Raw genomic sequence first — 17,470 nt, forward strand, 5'->3', positions numbered from 1 at the left:
ATTGTTGTAAGTTTTCTTATGCATTTGCTACCTAGTAAAAAATGTGAATTTCTTACTTAAATGGGTGGGTTTTTAAAAAATCATATGACATAGAACTGTATTATTTATTATCTATTTTGAATATATCACAAATAAAATGTTATATCATGTGTTTGGTTGTTTACGTTTGTCAGTCAAAACTGTTTATCTGGCACCAATTCTCTTAATCATTTCTTTTTACACTGTGATGATTAGAATCTAATATATTTAGTTTGAAAAAATTAATGCATCTGTACTGTGAGTCTCAACAGGTGGGTGATCCCTGTTTTCATGATCAACACAGGGGGTTTCTTCTTCTGACACCAGTTCTAACGAATAGTCAGAGTCTTCACTCAAATCCTGCAACTCAAGATCCAAGTCATCATTCTGCAAAATATAGAATTACAGCATTACAGAATTACAGAATGATTTTAAATAACTGTTTAGTAAGCAATAAATAACCATTAGGCTTACCACTTTTTAAATAAAGAGCAACTGTAAATGTAAACAGAATTTATACAATTTAGAGCTCAAAGAATGACAGAATTAGAAGGAAAATAACTGTACTGTGTTCAGTTGAACTTTGCCATAGATCCTGAGTCTATGTTGTTCACTTTGATGATGTGAGTATAGTGCTTCATGGACTCGATTAACTGAAACATCTCTAGTACAAAACTGTAAAATTATAATGTAACCTCTGAGAGATCCGGTGTGAGAACATCTTTAGAACCGTTGGTGGCACCATGCAGATCCAAGGAAATGTTGTCTGATAATGATGAAAATGCTGAAGCATTGGTATTCTGTGCAAAGTGGTTTGGGTGTTTCTCTTCCATGGCTCTGTTAAACTCAACACTGACTTCAAATCTAAAAAATACCCCCAATTTATGACACATTTAAAATTAAAGAACACAGTCATTATCAACTGACCAGTGACACTTTTATATGAATAAGTAAAATTAACCACTTATAATAGGAACAAACATCCTGGTCAAACGAGGTGTATCATAAATCAATAAATCAGACAATTAATCTTTGTGGCCTTTACTTGACCAAAAAAAAAAAAAAAGACATGTAATAATATTACAGTTATCTTATTTTGACTGTCTCAGACATAGAAAGTGCACAGTCAATCAGTATCCCATGTAGTAATGAAAGATAGAAGCAGTGTTCGAGATTCAAAATTTTGGGCAGTATCCCAGTTGGATACTAACATTTCAAAATCTGGTATCCCACCTGAGAATTTAGTATCCCACTTGTATGAAATTCATTAAAAAAAAAACATTGTAACAAACTTGGACGACGCTGTTCCCATTCCCAGTTCATTGCTACGTTGCTATTGCTCCAGTGTAGTATTAGACTGGGTACGAGTTGGGGGAGATATGTTACGGCATAGCATTAGACTGGGTATGAGCTCGAAAATACAGTTACTTAACTTCACCAGTAAATGATGACTTTCATTGTTTTAGCGAAAAATAAAAATGCAGGATTAAAAAATAAACAACATTATATGGTATCCCAGTGGGATACTGGGTTCTTGAAGTCTGGTATCCAAAATTAAATTCTGGTATCCTCAGGATATCATGATACCGTTAATCTCGAACACTGAAGAAGTAATAATCCACAGCCACAAAACATAAAATTGACTTTGGGATGAGACAAAGGTTTATTGCATTCAGAACTGTTTTGTGTGGATGTTCTGGAATCATAATATACTGTGCTAGTGGAACCCATTGGACTCGTAGGGTTACATGTACTTGCAAACTAAAAAATTAAGATGCACAATTTTTAAGTTAATAAACAAAAAAAGACAAATTTATGTCAACAATCAACCTTTAACATGTTTATGATGTTATTATAACTTGAAATTAAGGCCTATGTGGTTGCATGCCCTCAGCCAAGGCACTTTATGCCTTGCTTAATAACAACTGATCAATGCCCCCAACCTCAACTTTAAAAAAACTGCCCTGATGGGCCTGAATTGGACATATTATTTATTTGTTATTATTAATTAATTTATTAGTTTATTTATTTATCGTAAGTTTTTTTCATGTATCAAACCAAACTGAAATTATTAACAAAAATAGTTTTGTAGGATGGGATGGAGTATAAAGGGCAAGAGTTCCGATCATTCCAGCATTTAGGGTTAGGGTTAGTTCTCCTTACAGCTTTGTAAATGCTCGGACAATCTGAAATCTTTCCAAAGGTTGGCAAGACTTCCGAACGTTCCAGCATTCAGTTAATTCAAGCTTAGGTTTAGGATTAGGGTTAGGGTTAGTGATATGACATGCTCATGAGTTTAAAAACAAAATTATCACATAATTGTAAAATTATGAAGATTGTAAATAATATTTTCCCCAGTAACAATATTCGTTTACTGAATTTCCATGGCAACCGCATGCCTAAATGCGCGATACGATACTGAAAAATCCTACGTGACATTTAAACTATGATGTTTAAGCTTGTAATTGTAACACTACTATCTATATATTTTGTTACCGGTATAAACTTTGCTAACTATAAATAAAGTGTGTATTTCTTATTACAAATGTCTTAACTGTTTGGGTTATTTTTTTTTTACTTCAACAGCATACCATTTTGAATTGACTGGAATTTAGTAAATAATTCAGTAATACCAATTTACTATTAGCGTAACATTTTACGATATGAGTTGAATAGATTTTATCTATAGGTCTCAACCACACTTTTAAAAATATCTAAATGTTGTTGAAATCTTTAGGATTTACATAGCCAAACGGCCCGGGCTACCACTTTTGTAGGGGGTGGGGTGGGGTGGGGGAGGCTGATTTTTGCCCGAATTAACGAAAATGTCCGAATCTGGATAACAACGTTTTTTCATATTTTTGCCAAACGACTATAATGGGTCATTCTACAGAAAGTGTCACTTTTATATCCCTACATTATTGCTTTTGTATTTATATATTAGAAAACAAGGTTTGTTGTCTTTAATGATTATCTTATTAATAATATCATCCTGTCATAGCAATTTTTTTTCTCTGCTGATCAGCTTTGAAATAGATTTTATTAAAGATTAGTGGAAAATGTCGTTGATATTATCTGTCCCTAGCACAACACTATAAATAACATGCACAGTTAAAATATATAATAGAAGACATAACACTGAATAACTTTAATGTAATACGTACTGATGGCTGACTTACTCACTAAAGAAGAAATATTGTAATTATGTTCTGTATTCAAAAGATGATGGGCAATATAAGCTTGTCCCTGTGCTAAGGGTAAGGGTGGGGGGGGGGGGGGGGGGGCCTCTCCAACAAAGAAAATGGGTTACATTTAGGGTTAAAAAAATCATACAATAATGATAAGAATCATTAATTTTGTCAAAATGTTAACTTAATTTTTTTTTTATAATTTGGGTATGGCGCCATACCCGTTTTACCCTCTGGCAGAAACCCTGATGTAAAAATATAAAAGTAGGTTTATTCACAGTTATTGGTGTTACAATCTTATTTATGTAGGCTAATGGTTAATAATTCTAAGAAACTGTTTGTATATTATTATAGACATAGTATACTATGTCTGCTACAATATGCACTTGTTCAGTTTTCTCAACTGTTTCTCCAGAGCATTAATTAGTTATTTACGTATTTTGTCATTGGTGTTACCTGTCATTAGTATTATCAGGTACCGAGTTATTAAAGCTGCAGTCCCTGGAATATTTTGATTTTGTGTTCGATTTATGTAAAAATTTTCAAGACTATTTTTATTCATTACTTAGACGTAAAAAGGTGATTTTTGGAAATGCGCAGTCAGTCTAGGACCGATCCCCATCGGCGGATATATAAAAGGCCATGGTATGTGATATCCTGTCTGTGAGATGGTATGAGAGTGGTGGCGGAGGTCTCGCCTTAAATTATCAGGCTGGTCGCTCAGTAGAGTGGTGGCGTAGGCCTTTCCTTAAATTGTCAGGCTGGTCGCTCAGTAGAATGGTGGCGACAGCCTTGTCTTACAATGTCAGGCTGGTTGCTCAGTAGAATGGTGGCCTTCCTCTTCACAGCAGCTTCCCGGGTGGGACCCCGACTCAACAGGTGACGTCTTCCATACATGGCGCTGGTCGTTCTGGAATTGGAGAAGGAGGAGCCGACTCGGGGATGGCCGAAGGGTCCACCACGATCACGTTGGGTAGTGTCTGGCTTATTCAGCTTGACTGCCTTTGCAGGCTGAATCAGGAGCAATGTCACAGAAGAAGCCGCTGCCGACAAGTCTGTCCTCGTCGTAAGTCAAGCTCTGAATGAAGGGTAGGGTAACTAACTGCACGGCCACAAAGAGAAAGGGAATTAGACAAGTCTTTGCCCCCAAACCACTGGTAATTTATTAAATAAACTAACTCGGCTCGTAAAGTTTACTAACACTGCATTTCCATGCATTTCGAGAATTGACAGTTTGTGATACTGGTTGGTGTAGATTACAGATCATACCCACGGTCTGTTTATTTTGAATGTAGACCCGTGACTCAGAAAGAAACACTGTAAACTAGTCACGATGTATTCTAGTATACGGGGAATTTCCACCGTCAGCTAGGACAGACGCGGATAGTTTAATTGGACTGTTTATATATGGCGGATATATACATGTATATACTTCCTGGTTAAAGGGGAGATTTACCAGGCGCCTATAACATGCATGAAGTCTGTTTCGTAATGACAGCAGTAGGAATCAAATAACTAGGAAGTAAAGTGTAGGGGAAAACAAAACACAAACTGTTGTTATATGCCTCTGACGGGTGCTTCTGCAGGAAGGTGAGTGTGTTACTACATTCTCACACAAACTTCAGTAGGCCTATAATCTTTATACTTTTTTTTTTCTTTTTTTTATAGTACACCGGTCTCGGTGGTGTCGTGGTTAAGCCACTGAACATAATGCTGGTAGGTACAGGGTTTCGTAGCCCGGTACCGGCTCCTACTCGGAGCGAGTTTTAACGACTCAGTGGGTAGGTGTAAGACCACTACACCGACTTCTCTCTCATTAACCACTAACCCACTGTCCTGGACAGACAGCCCAGATAGCTGAGGTGTATGCCCAGGACAGCGTGCTCGAACCGTACTTGGATATAAGCACGAAACTTAGTTGTAATGAAATGAAAATATACTAGTACACAGAGCGTTAGTTTCTTTTTTTCTTATAAATAGACACACACACACACACACACACACACACACCACCCATCTGAATACGCGCCTAAACTGCACGTACGCCGCCTATAGCATGGCGCCACCATATACAGTACTGGGGCCGGGCGTAGCACAGTGGTACAGCGCTCGCTCGATGCGCGGTCGGTCTGAGATCGATCCCCGTCTGTGGGCCCATTGGGCTATTTCTCGTTCCAGCCAGTGCACCACGACTGGTATGTCAAAGGCCATGGTATGTACTGCCCTGTCTGTGGGATGGTGCATATAAAAGAACCCTTGCTGCTAATCGAAAAGAGTAGCCCATGAAGTGGCGACAGCGGGTTTCTCTCTCAACATCTGTGTGGTCCTTAGCCATATGTCTGACACCATATAACCGTAAATAAAATGTGTTGAGTGCGTCGTTAAATAAAACATTTCTTTCTTTCTTTCCATATACATGTAGTACTATAACGTGAGTGAGTTTTATTTATATATAATAAAATATATATAAATGTGACAGTGTGTGTGTGTGTGTGTGTGTGTTTGTGTGTGTGTGTCCTATAATTTATCCTAGATATTCATGTCATACAGCCATTTGTTATTTGACTCGGTTAATACTGTTTTCCTGGCAATGGGTTATTTGTTTACAGCCAATAACACTTGTAATTGTATACCTTGGCGTAACGTTTTGATGAGATTTAAAGGAAGGAAATAGTTTATTTAACGACGCACTCAAATCATTTTATTTACAGTTATATGGCATTGGACATATGGTTAAGGACCACGCAGATATATAGAGAGGAAACCCGCTGTCGCCACTTCATAGGCTACTCTTTTCGATAAGCAGCAAGGGATCTTTTATAAGCACCATCACACAGAGAGGAGAGTACATGCCACGGCCTTTGTTACACCAGTTGTAGAGCACTGGTCGGAACGAGAAATAGCCCAATGGGCCCACCGACGGGGATCGATCCTAAACCGACCGCGCACCAAGCGAGCGCTTTACCACTGGGCTACGTCCCGCTTTGATGAGATTTAGTGCGTGACGTTATATTACTGGTGAGCCAACATCAGAATTGTAATTTAATAAATATCGGATTAAAATGTTATTTTCGTGTATGGACCCCCAAGTACCATTTAACGATGTGACAGTCACACATTTCATTGTGTATTGAAAATCTCCTGTTACTTATACTAACAAATGATGCCTCAATTAAATCCAGTGTCTGATTTCATTTTGTAAGTCATGAGTTCATTTTTATTTAAGCACATTTACCAAATTGCTAAACTTTTTTTGGCTAAGTATATATATATATATATATATATATATATATATACACGTGTGTGTGTGTGTGTGTACACACAATATATATATATATATATATATATATCAGTCCCCCACCCCACTTTTAAAACAGGATCGATGCCAATACCAAGGATCTTTTATAAGCACTTTCCCAGAGACAGGACAGCACATGCCATTTTTGATATACCAGTCATGGAGCTCTGGTTAGGACGAGAAAAACAAGCGCTCTGCCAACTGAGCTAAATACCGCCCCATCAGCAAGTTTAAATAGTTTATAAAGGAAAAGGTACTGGCAGCAATATCCTGAGTAATATTTTCTACGAAAGCCATTTTATTAAAAAAAATTCCAATTTTTGGATTTTAGCTTCCTCTTTCACTCATATTTGTATTAGTATAAGCATCATTTTGATGACTTTTCACCCTTATTTACTAAGCCACGGCAAAAATTGCACCCCCTTACCCCCGCCAACGTACTGTTTTATTATCGATGTAAAGATGGAATAGGCCTATGCGTAATTATTGTTCCCACTCCTCAGTATCCGTATGCTGAATAATGTTATTTTTACTTAAATATGGCTTAAATATATTTTATGAACATGATAATTTGCTGTTTGATTTCAGTAATTTGACTTGTTCAGTATGTCGGACGAGAAAGCCCATACCAGGCAAGAAGATGATATCGCAGGGAAACGACTGCTTGGATCTGTAGAAGACGACGACGTAGTGTTCCCCAACAACACCACGAAGAGGTTTCTTCTTCTAGCTTTTGTGATATTCGTTTACTTCTTCTCATACGGCACCTCGGTTCCGGTGATTTCCTTCTATGTCTTTGACAAAGTCAGCTCGCGTTATCCCTACAATTTAAGCTCTTCTTCCCCTTGCATCATCGGGAATAGTACAGATTTAAACAGCACGGCTGAAAACATCGTCCAGAAAGCAGTTGCCAACAAATACTTAATGCTGAATTTAGTGTGGCTTTTGCCTAGCTTAATTCCAATATTATTTCTGGGTCCTTTCATAGATAGATCGGGGAGGAAAAAAGCCCTGCTGATTCCAATGGCTGGAACGTTGATGAAACAAATAGTCGTAATAGTAGTGGTGCGTCTTTCGCTCCCAGTTGACTTGCTAGCTATAGCAAACTTTCTGGAAGGCATTTGCGGAGGATTTGGAACGGTTTTGATGATCGCGTTTGGAATGGTAGCTGATTTGACTCCACGAGGAAAAACGCGTACATTGCGAATAACAGTAATAGAAACCTGCAATGCGATTTCTGTTTCTATATCCACGGTATCTATTGGGATCTGGCTACGCAATCACGATTCCTACAAGTCACCCGTGTATTTCCATGCCATCATCGTAGGCATCGTACTGTCGATCTTCGTCATCACCGTCACGTGTTTGTTCGTGCGCGAGACTCTCCAGAGAAAAGTGTCCAGCTCTTGGTGCGAGGCTGTGAAGAACGTGAGGAAATGTTTCACCTTCTACACCACCGACACGGACGACAGACGAAGGTGGAAGATTCTCGTTGGCATTTCGGTCTTCATCCTGGTTATGTCGGTGAACTTCTCACACCAGGACGTCCTCAGCATGTTTCTCATGAGACGACCCCTGTGCTGGCACGAACTCCACGTGACGGCGTTCATGTCGGTCTACATCTTCGCCTCTTCCTTGGTGTCTCTAGTGACTTTGAAGATCGTCCAGAGATGGCTGAACCTGGAGGACAGACACGTCGCTCTGGCTGGATCTGTGTCGTCAATGCTGTCCATGCTCATCCTAGCCTTTGCTTGGGAAGACTGGCTTGTCTACATGTGTAAGTGGCATTTCATATTTTATAAGTACAGAACTGCACCTTGCCTGAACTATTGCTGGGTCACCAGACTATGTTTATATGTATATAATAATTATATGTATACATCATATATAATAAACACGGTGGTGGTGGTGGTGGATGAAGCGGTTAAAAACAAATTATCGACACAGTAATATCAATCTGATTAAAATTAGCTCCACTGGTTAATTACTATTAATTATTAATTACTGGTAGACCAGAAGAGCTAATTTTAATCAGATTGCCGTAGTATAAGATGTATTCCAGCTGTAGTCCGTCTCACGAGAAGCGCCTTTTTTCATGCTATGAAATTTACTACAAGTTATTTATTTCTGAGCCGATTGCTATCTAAATTGGTCACAAAAATAGTTGCATTTTTCTTTCAAAAAAACTTTTACTTTTCTTCTTACGTCAAACCAAACTGAAATTATTAGAATTTACAAAGTGCATTTTTGTAGATGATGGGACGGAAGTGGCATCTGTAAACAAAAACTGACCGCCACTGGCGAAGAACAACTTTGTACCAGTGTCTATTGGCGATAATGTTAACATTTTAAAATAAAACGAATAATATATAAGCTGTGCATATAAAAGATTTCTTGCTGCCAATGGAAAAATGGATTGGATGTCAATTTGTTTTGGTAATTTTGACATATAGTCTTAGAGAGGAAACCTGCTAGGCCTACATGTTTCCATTAGTAGCATGGGATCTTTTATATGCATCATCCCACAGACATAATAGCACATACAACGGCCTTTGATATACCAATTGTGTTGCACTGGCTGGAAAAAAAAAATATATCCCAAATAGCCCTATCGACGGGGATCGATCTTAGACCGCCCGCGCATCCGGCAGGTGAACACTTTTACCATCTGCCCCTCATCTAATGAAATTATTTATAGGGCCTGTCATTGCATGTTAAATAAACACTATAAACGTGAAAAGTTATGCGTTAGATATATTGCATTTTGTGACAAATTACACAAATTCAACAAAATTACTTATTAAAATACATAATTTTAAACGGGGCATAGTCTTGAAACGTGTACATGACTGGTCGCAGCTTATTTTATGTTTATTTTCCTACTTAGACCACGTGTCACCAAACAAGATTATCTTATTTTAGTGACATGCATATTCATTCATTTCGCAATGCATAAAAAAAGAAAGAAATAAAAAATAATAAAAAAGCGCCAACCCCCCCCTCCTCCCCCCTCCCTCCCGAAAAAAAATATGGAAGGGTGGGGGATACAGAAGTTTCAAAAATAAGATATTTTGTTCACTTTTTATTGTAGGCCTAACACAAGGCTTTAGGTCTCACTCATTTGTGCACAACAGGTAGCCTTCTTTTGTTTTGCTGAGCGCAGAAAGGTCGCTTTAGTTCAGTACTGTCATTAACAACTGCTGGAGAGTTGCCAATATTGAGAAATGCATTTCAAGTCATTTTATTATAATTAAACTTAACATTTCAGTGGTTTTGAGGTGAAATATTTTGAGGTCAGCGTGTTTGTACTTAATTGGGGCATGATTATTTTGGGCATATGTATTTTGGGCACAATGTTTATCGCCTCGACTTTGATGCAGTTTAAATCCCTGCAACAGTATACAAGTATAAGCTATTTTTAAACCCTAAATAAAGACATTTTGCCATCATCTGGGGGACACGGGACACATAGAGGATATTTCATGGGTTTTTGCCGAATATGATTTATATCTCATCTAGTGAAGTTTGCAATCATATACTCTTCAAAAAAAAGTAGGGGAACTCTAATAAGAATTTACAATTGCCACAATTGTAAGGTATTTTAACTGTGTGGAATGGTTATATGATAATAGTTAATTAATTGGGCAAACATTACAACCGGTAGTTAAGTATTACAATAGATTTTTAGATCTTAAAGGACGATTGGGGTCAGAAGTGAAATTTGAAAGTTGGCGTTTTTTATCAGGAAATCGCAAATTCAAACAATAAAAATGACTAAAAACATAACAATAACAACTGTATGATCAACAGAATGAAATAGATTGACAGAAATAATATTCCACAGTGATTAATCGACCTTCCTGGAAATTGTCAAAATCGAGAATGACACCCCACGCACGTCCAGTCTAAGGTCATAACTCCAACTGCGTGATGCACGTGCAAACTATGGAATGTGTTTCGGTCTGTTGATAAACAGACCTGAACGTTCTTGGTCAAAACGTATGTTCGGTCTAATATATGATATTAACATTAATATTTCAGGTTCCCCTACTTTCTTTGAAGAGTATATTTCACTGAGTGACTGATAACACTTTTATTTCACTGATATTTTAAGATATTTCACTAAATGTTATATAATAAATTGGGTTATTCCCGTTTCACAAATGTGTTCCAAGGAATGTGCATCCCCAACCCAATTTTTTTTTTTTAGGTAAGGTAGTTCGTTTTTTGTTTTGTTTTATTTTGTTTATTTGATTGTTGTTGTTGTGGGTTTTGTGTATTTGTTTTTTAAACCCCTATGTGTTCAAATACAGTGATCAAGTTGTTGTGGTGGGGAAGTCCAGTCTAAGGTCATAACTCCATATCCAAACTTTCCCAGATTACAGCTAGTAATAATAGGCCTACATTGTAAACAAATTAGGGTCGCACTTATTTTTCAGGTAGGGTTATGTTCCCAGAAATACACATTAATTTTTTATTATTAATATTATTATTTTTTTTAATTATTATTTTTTTTTTTTTTAGGTTTAATAATTTAATATCAAATATCACCAAATTTACACATGGCTGACAACTTATGTGAATATCTTACTAAATAGTCATTGGACAAACGTTCCTTTCTGTTTCTTGTTGCAGCATCTGTTGTTGGTTTGCTTATACGAGTGATCATCCCCATGACAAGGTCAGTTATGTCAAGTGTGGTGCGACAAGATGAACAAGGTCAGTATTAAAGTGTTACGTTCATATGTATAGGCCTACATGGTGTTTAGAAAAAAACAGTAAACTTTCTTATCCATCTCGATTTTATCAGAAATTTTAAAATACATTATTAGACATTTTAATACTAAAGGCCGTCCTACATTAGCACAGCGCGTCAGCAGCAAAAAATAATTTCCAATCAATTACCATATATACTACTCAAAAGAATTTAAGGGTCAAAAATTTATAACCAAATAAGTTTCAGAGTGTATTAGATTGATTACTACACCAAAAATTTAATTTATTGTTCCATATTTACAAAAAACCACAAATAAACGTCACTGTATACAAGAAAGTCACATGACATGCTGTCAAAGTTGAAGGTTGTCAAACATGGATTTTACACATTAGAACATTCGTTTAATAGTGTGTGAATCCACCCCTGGCGCGAATACACTCGACACATCGTTGCCTCATGCTGTTGATCAGACGTCTGAAGAACTCTTGGGGAATGGCCTGCCACTCTGCCATAAGAAGTTGACCCAGATCATGAAGGTTGGCCGGAGGGGCATGGTTATCCCGAACTCTCCTGCCTAATTCGTCCCAGGCGTTCTCTATTGGGGCCAAGTCAGGCGAATATGCTGGCCAATCCATCCTGGCGATACCTTGTTGTCTGAGAAAGTACGTTACCACCCTGGCGCGGTGGGGTCTGGCATTGTCATCCTGCATAACTGCCCCGCCGCCAATCTGCTGGAGGCCTGGGAGAACCAACGGCCGGATAATCTCATTCAGATAGCGGATTCCATTCAGATTGCCATCCACCACATAGAGGGGGGTCCTGTGGTGGATAGAGATGCCGCCCCACACCATGACGCTGCCACCACAGAACCGGTGACGTTGTCTAACGTTAACGTCAGCGAAGCGCTCCCCAGGACGTCTGTAGACACGAACCCGACCGTCGTTGAACTGGAGACTAAACCTGGACTCATCAGTGAACATCACTCGACCCCACTGAACACGTTGCCACCGCAGATGAAGCGTGCACCAGTGACGTCTGGTCGTTCTGTGACGTGGTAGGAGTGGTGGTCGAAAAGCCTGGCGACGGCAGCGTAGATTATTGGCTCTCAGACGATTGCGTATGGTTTGATCAGACACTCGAGTTCCAGTCGCAGTCCGCAGATTGTCACGTAATCGGCGTGCAGTGGTTGTGCGTTGACGTAGAGCCATATTGGTGATGTAGCGGTCCTCTCTATTTGTAGTGCTTCGGGGTCTTCCCGAACGTGGACGATTTCGAACAGAATTCGTTGCTTGGTACCTTTGCCACAGTCGTCCAACGACACTCTGACTGACACCAAGTCTCAGAGCAACATTTCTTTGCGTATTGCCATCCTGAAGCCAAGCAATAGCCCTTCCTCGATCTTCGATAGTCAGTTGACGTCGTACCATTGTCGAATTTGGAGTGTGCACCGTACACGAACGCAAGCTCCAATTATATGGAAATTCAGCATTGGGAACATGGAATACACGTGCAAAGCGTGCAAATGAAGCGCTTTGTGAAAAAGCAAGTTATGGGCACTTAGCAGACCTTTCGCATTTCATCCTAATTTACGTGCAAATGTAAGCATGTTTTCGCCATTAGAACTAGTCGACAGTGTCAATGACAGTGGATTTTAATTCATTTATGGGTTGCTTAGACCCACTTTCGTCAAAATGGAACAATATCATGCGTGACATTATGGTCTAGCTAATATAATTGACATTCAGAAAATAATGTCGAAAATATCGTCCGACCCTTAAATTCTTTTGAGTAGTATATACATACCCTCACTAGCGCAGCACGTCAACAGCGCGTCAACGTTGGGTTTTTTCCGATCGTTCCAAAAGCGATTTTTGCTGCTTGCTGCTCTGACGCGCACAGAAACCCCCAGTTTATGATGTCATAATGTTGTAATATTTTAGGTCTTCCACCAAAAAACCCCAAACCCCACACCATTGACGAATATCTTTATTTTACTGAAAAACAATGCCAAAACAAATTATTAACGAAGAAAGGTTGATCATAGAGGTACAGAAACACCCATGCATGTACGACATCCAATCGGTTAATTAGTTACAAAGACACGGAAATGGCAGCCAATGCCTGGTCAACGATGTCGTGTACCCAAAACTTCCTCTTGCGTTTTTTATCAAGTAATCTTCTACACAAATACATTAAAACCAATTTACTCGAAATTATCTTCCTGGTAGCCATGTTTTCAAATCAAATCCGTTATTCTTTTCCTCTTTTCAGCTTGTCCCCCCTCTCTTTTATTTCTGTTTGACACGCTGCGTATATGTGGGCATTATTGACGCTTCACTGCTGATGCGCTGCCGACGCGCTGCGCTAGTGTGGGACGGCCTTAAATCATTTAGTTTTGAGCCAGGGTATTTTTTGTGGGTTTTTTTTTCTCTCAATCTTTTAGGTTTATTTTGCCATATAACATTTTATTTTAATGTAAGTGTAGATTAATTTTTTAATTTCCATGTTGAAAATGTTTTGGTTTTTTTGCTATGTAATTATGTCTTTAAATATATCCATCCAGAATAAATATTGTTTTATCAGATTATTGTAATATTTTATTTTCCACCCAAAAATATTTATACCTTTAATATAACTGAAATTTGATATTAATATTGTTAATATTTTTGCACAATGTATACAGAAATAAGGAGAGAAATAGTTACCTTGTTGAGCTCTCGTTTTAAATGTAAATGTTAAGATAAACTAATTATTATTTTTTAATTATTCTAGTTTCTGGATTATCATAAACATAATTTATTTCATTTGTACTGACAGTTTAAAATATTAAAAAGTCTAATACATGTTTAATAAAAGGACACTATTTATTTATAGTAGTTTTATACATTTATGATTTTATTTTTCAATTTTCTTTCTACAAACTGAATATGTTATAGTTTTTCTTTGTATTTTCATCAGTAATACATTATACTTCTAAAATATTAAGATATATTATACACTGAATATTTACATCCAGATTTCTCTAATGTTTTGCAAATGATAAACTAGAATTGCATATACTGACATTTTGTACATGTAATTATTTCTTAATTTCATTTTAATTTTTAGTTGTTAAAATTCCAAAATAATTTTCAGAGCAGCACTACTTTAATTTCCTCCTGAACTAATGCATAATTCAAATAATTTCAGGTGCATTGTTTGCTGGCATGGGCTGCATTGAAATAACCTTTCCAGTGGTGATGGGTTCACTTTCCACTCTTCTTTATAAAGCTACAGAACAAATTCGTGTTGGAGTTGTCTTCCTTGTTCTGTCTGGAGTCATGTTTGTTGTCTTAATTTTGTATATGTAAGTAACCTGGTTGTTATATATACCAGTCAGTTTCTTTTATTTATTATATGAATGTGTAAATATATATTTGACGCAAGGTATTTTCACATGTTCACTATAAAGAATTAACAAGTTCATAGGTTGCTCACTAGTTTTAATTTATTTTTAATTTTACCGGCCTTGGTGGTTTCGTGGTTAAGCCATCAGACATAAGGCTGGTAGGTACAGGGTTCACAGCCTTACGTCTGATAATTCAACCAAGATGTCCTGGATGTGAAATAGAACACAAACTTATTTTAGTCAAATATACTATCTATAATACTCTTATTGATTCCATATTGTTTTCTTTGCTACATCAACCAATTAAGAGTATACAAAGTGGATCATGTCATAAAAATGCACCATTTAATGACAGTCATGGTAAAATTTAAAATGGAATATACTGTGTTAATACCCATTGTTATGGATTTCATCTTCATCGCTATCGCATCAATCTGTGTGAAGAATAGAGAAAGTTCAAGTTTGTTTTGTTTAACGACACCACTGGAGCACATTGACTACTGGATGTCAAACATTTTATACTTCTGTCACGTAGTCATCACAGACAGGACGGTACATACCACAGCCTTAGAGTCGAGACAGATGAGTTACACGCCTAAAATTAGCCTGCTTGAACCGTAATTTTATTTAATCATTAAAATAGATTATTGTATGTCACTGTGGATTTTTTCTTTTCATTTACAGTTTTCTCAATATTCGAATATCAAGACAACATCGCCATGGATACCAGGCTATCAACTGAATCAACCCTGTTGAGTTAATAAGTCCATAGATTGGCTGTAGTTCATCATTCTGCTGAAGATGAGAGATTACAATAAACATATTTGGTGATTTGTGAACAGCTGAAGATCCAACCAGTGAATCTCATGGTCGTATTATGCAAGTATGGTAGTGTCGTTGATAGGATAAACCTTAAATATGACACACGTAGTACATGTCTATATAACCGGCCTCGATGCTGTAGTGGTTAAGCCATTGGACTTAAAGACTAGTAGATACTGGGTTCGCATCTCTGTAAAGTTACACTGTATCCCACCCAGAGCACGTTTAACAACTCAGTGGGTGGCTCCCACTCAGAGCTCGTTTAACAACTCGGTGGGTGGCTCCCACTCAGAGCTCGTTTAACAACTCTGTGGGTGGCTCCCACCCAGAGCACGTTTAACAACTCAGTGGGTGGCTCCCACCCAGAGCACGTTTAACAACTCAGTGGGTGGCTTTCACCCAGAGCACGTTTAACAACTCAGTGGGTGGCTCCCACCCAGAGCAAGTTTAACAACTCGGTGGGTGGCTCCCACTCGGAGCACGTTTAACAACTCAGTGGGTGGCTCCCACCCAGAGCACGTTTAACAACTCGGTGGGTGGCTCCCACCCAGAGCAAGTTTAACAACTCAGTGGGTGGCTCCCACTCAGAGCACGTTTAATAACTCAGTGGGTGGCTCCCACTCGGAGCACGTTTAACAACTCAGTGGGTGGCTCCCACTCGGAGCAAGTTTAACAACTCAGTGGGTGGCTCCCACTCAGAGCACGTTTAACAACTCAGTGGGTGGCTCCCACTCCAGGCACGTTTAACAACTCAGTGGGTGGCTCCCACTCAGAGCAAGTTTAACAACTCAGTGGGTGGCTCCCATTCAGAGCACGTTTAACAACTAAGTGGGTGGCTCCCACTCAGAGCAAGTTTAACAACTCAGTGGGTGGCTCCCACTCAGAGCAAGTTTAACAACTCAGTGGGTAAGTGTATGGCCACTACACCGACATCTCTCTCACTAACAACTAACCACTAAACCAGTTCTGGACAGATAACCCAGATAGCTGAGGTGTATGCCCAGGACAGCGTGCTTGTTCGAGATTAACGGTATCCCGATATCCCGGGGATACCAGAATTTAATTTTGGATACCAGACTTCAAGAACCCAGTATCCTACCGGGATACCATATAATACTAAATTCTCAGGTGGGATACCAGATTTTGAAGTGTTAGTATCCAACTGGGATACTGGCTAAAATGTTTAATCTCGAACACTGATATAAGCATGAAACAGGTACAAACAATAACAACAACAATATATTATGTAGCTGGAAAATACACGGTTGCATGTGGCGAATAGTGGAGAAAAAGCAGGGTTTCTGCCAGAGATTTATTCTAGGGTACGCCATTGATGGGCTGCAAAGCTTACCAGCACTCATGCCAAAGTTATCATCATTTCAAAAAATCATTTCAACAATGTCATTATGTATATATAATGTCCAGTAAATAATCTGATGTAACCATGGGCGTCAATCCGGCTTTAAAAGTGGGGGGACGTGTTAGTATGTGTGTGTGTGTGTGAGTGTGTGTGTGTGTGTGTGAGAGAGAGAGAGAGAGAGAGAGAGAGAGAGAGAGAGAGAGAGAGAGAGAGAGAGAGAGAGAGAGAGAGAGAGAGAGAGAGAGAGAGAGGAATGTCAATGAAAATCATAAAGCTACACTTTAGTGGTTGTGTGTGTGTGTGTGTGTGAGAGAGAGAGAGAGAGAGAGAGAGAGAGAGAGAGAGAGAGAGAGAGAGAGAGAGAGAGAGAGAGAGAGAGAGAGAGAGAGAGAGAGGAATGTGAATGAAAATCATAAAGCTACACTTTAGTGGTTAAATTTTTAATTTTTGTTTTGTTTTTTGTTGCTGTTGTTGTTTTTGTTGGTGGTGTTGTTGTTGCTTTTGCTAAACGAAAAAGTGGGGGGACACTTATATAGATTGTCCCCCGGTATTGAAAAGTGAGGGGGACGCGTCCCCCGTGTCCCCCACCGATCGACGCCCATGGATATAACGCTCTTTGTGTCTGTAATAAATTATGTTTATAGTCATACCGGAACATTTTCTTGAATGCAGGTGTTTA

The 17,470-nt window shown here is 38.5% G+C and overlaps 2 protein-coding genes across 4 annotated transcripts in view; one reads left to right on the forward strand and one right to left on the reverse strand.

Annotated features, from left to right (window-relative positions):
* Window positions 1-876, reverse strand: part of LOC121370596 (fibrous sheath-interacting protein 1-like) — a 29,747-nt gene extending 28,871 nt beyond the window's left edge. Inside the window, exons 1-2 of the mRNA XM_041495925.1 lie at window positions 714-876; window positions 276-405 (exon numbers count right to left, since the gene is read on the reverse strand). Of these exons, the coding sequence (XP_041351859.1) occupies window positions 276-405; window positions 714-851 (268 nt within the window). The 5' untranslated portion in view covers window positions 852-876. The remainder of the gene's footprint in view (window positions 1-275; window positions 406-713) is intronic.
* A 3,123-nt stretch (window positions 877-3,999) lies between these two features.
* On the forward strand, window positions 4,000-16,379 carry LOC121372064 (proton-coupled folate transporter-like). 3 transcript variants are annotated; one of them, XM_041498321.1, is made up of 5 exons: window positions 4,000-4,272; window positions 7,093-8,281; window positions 11,140-11,223; window positions 14,411-14,567; window positions 15,294-16,379. In XM_041498321.1, exons 2-5 carry the CDS (start codon window positions 7,111-7,113, stop codon window positions 15,349-15,351), a joined length of 1,470 nt encoding a protein of 489 aa, XP_041354255.1. In that variant the 5' UTR covers window positions 4,000-4,272; window positions 7,093-7,110; the 3' UTR covers window positions 15,352-16,379. The 3 variants fall into 3 exon arrangements, with proteins under 3 accessions (XP_041354255.1, XP_041354253.1, XP_041354254.1); XM_041498319.1 differs by lacking the exon at window positions 4,000-4,272 and adding an exon at window positions 4,658-4,796; XM_041498320.1 differs by lacking the exon at window positions 4,000-4,272 and adding an exon at window positions 6,090-6,224.
* The last annotated feature ends 1,091 nt before the right edge of the window (window positions 16,380-17,470 follow it).

The sequence above is a fragment of the Gigantopelta aegis genome, chromosome 4 (genome assembly GCF_016097555.1).
Source record: "Gigantopelta aegis isolate Gae_Host chromosome 4, Gae_host_genome, whole genome shotgun sequence".
Taxonomy (NCBI): domain Eukaryota; kingdom Metazoa; phylum Mollusca; class Gastropoda; order Neomphalida; family Peltospiridae; genus Gigantopelta; species Gigantopelta aegis.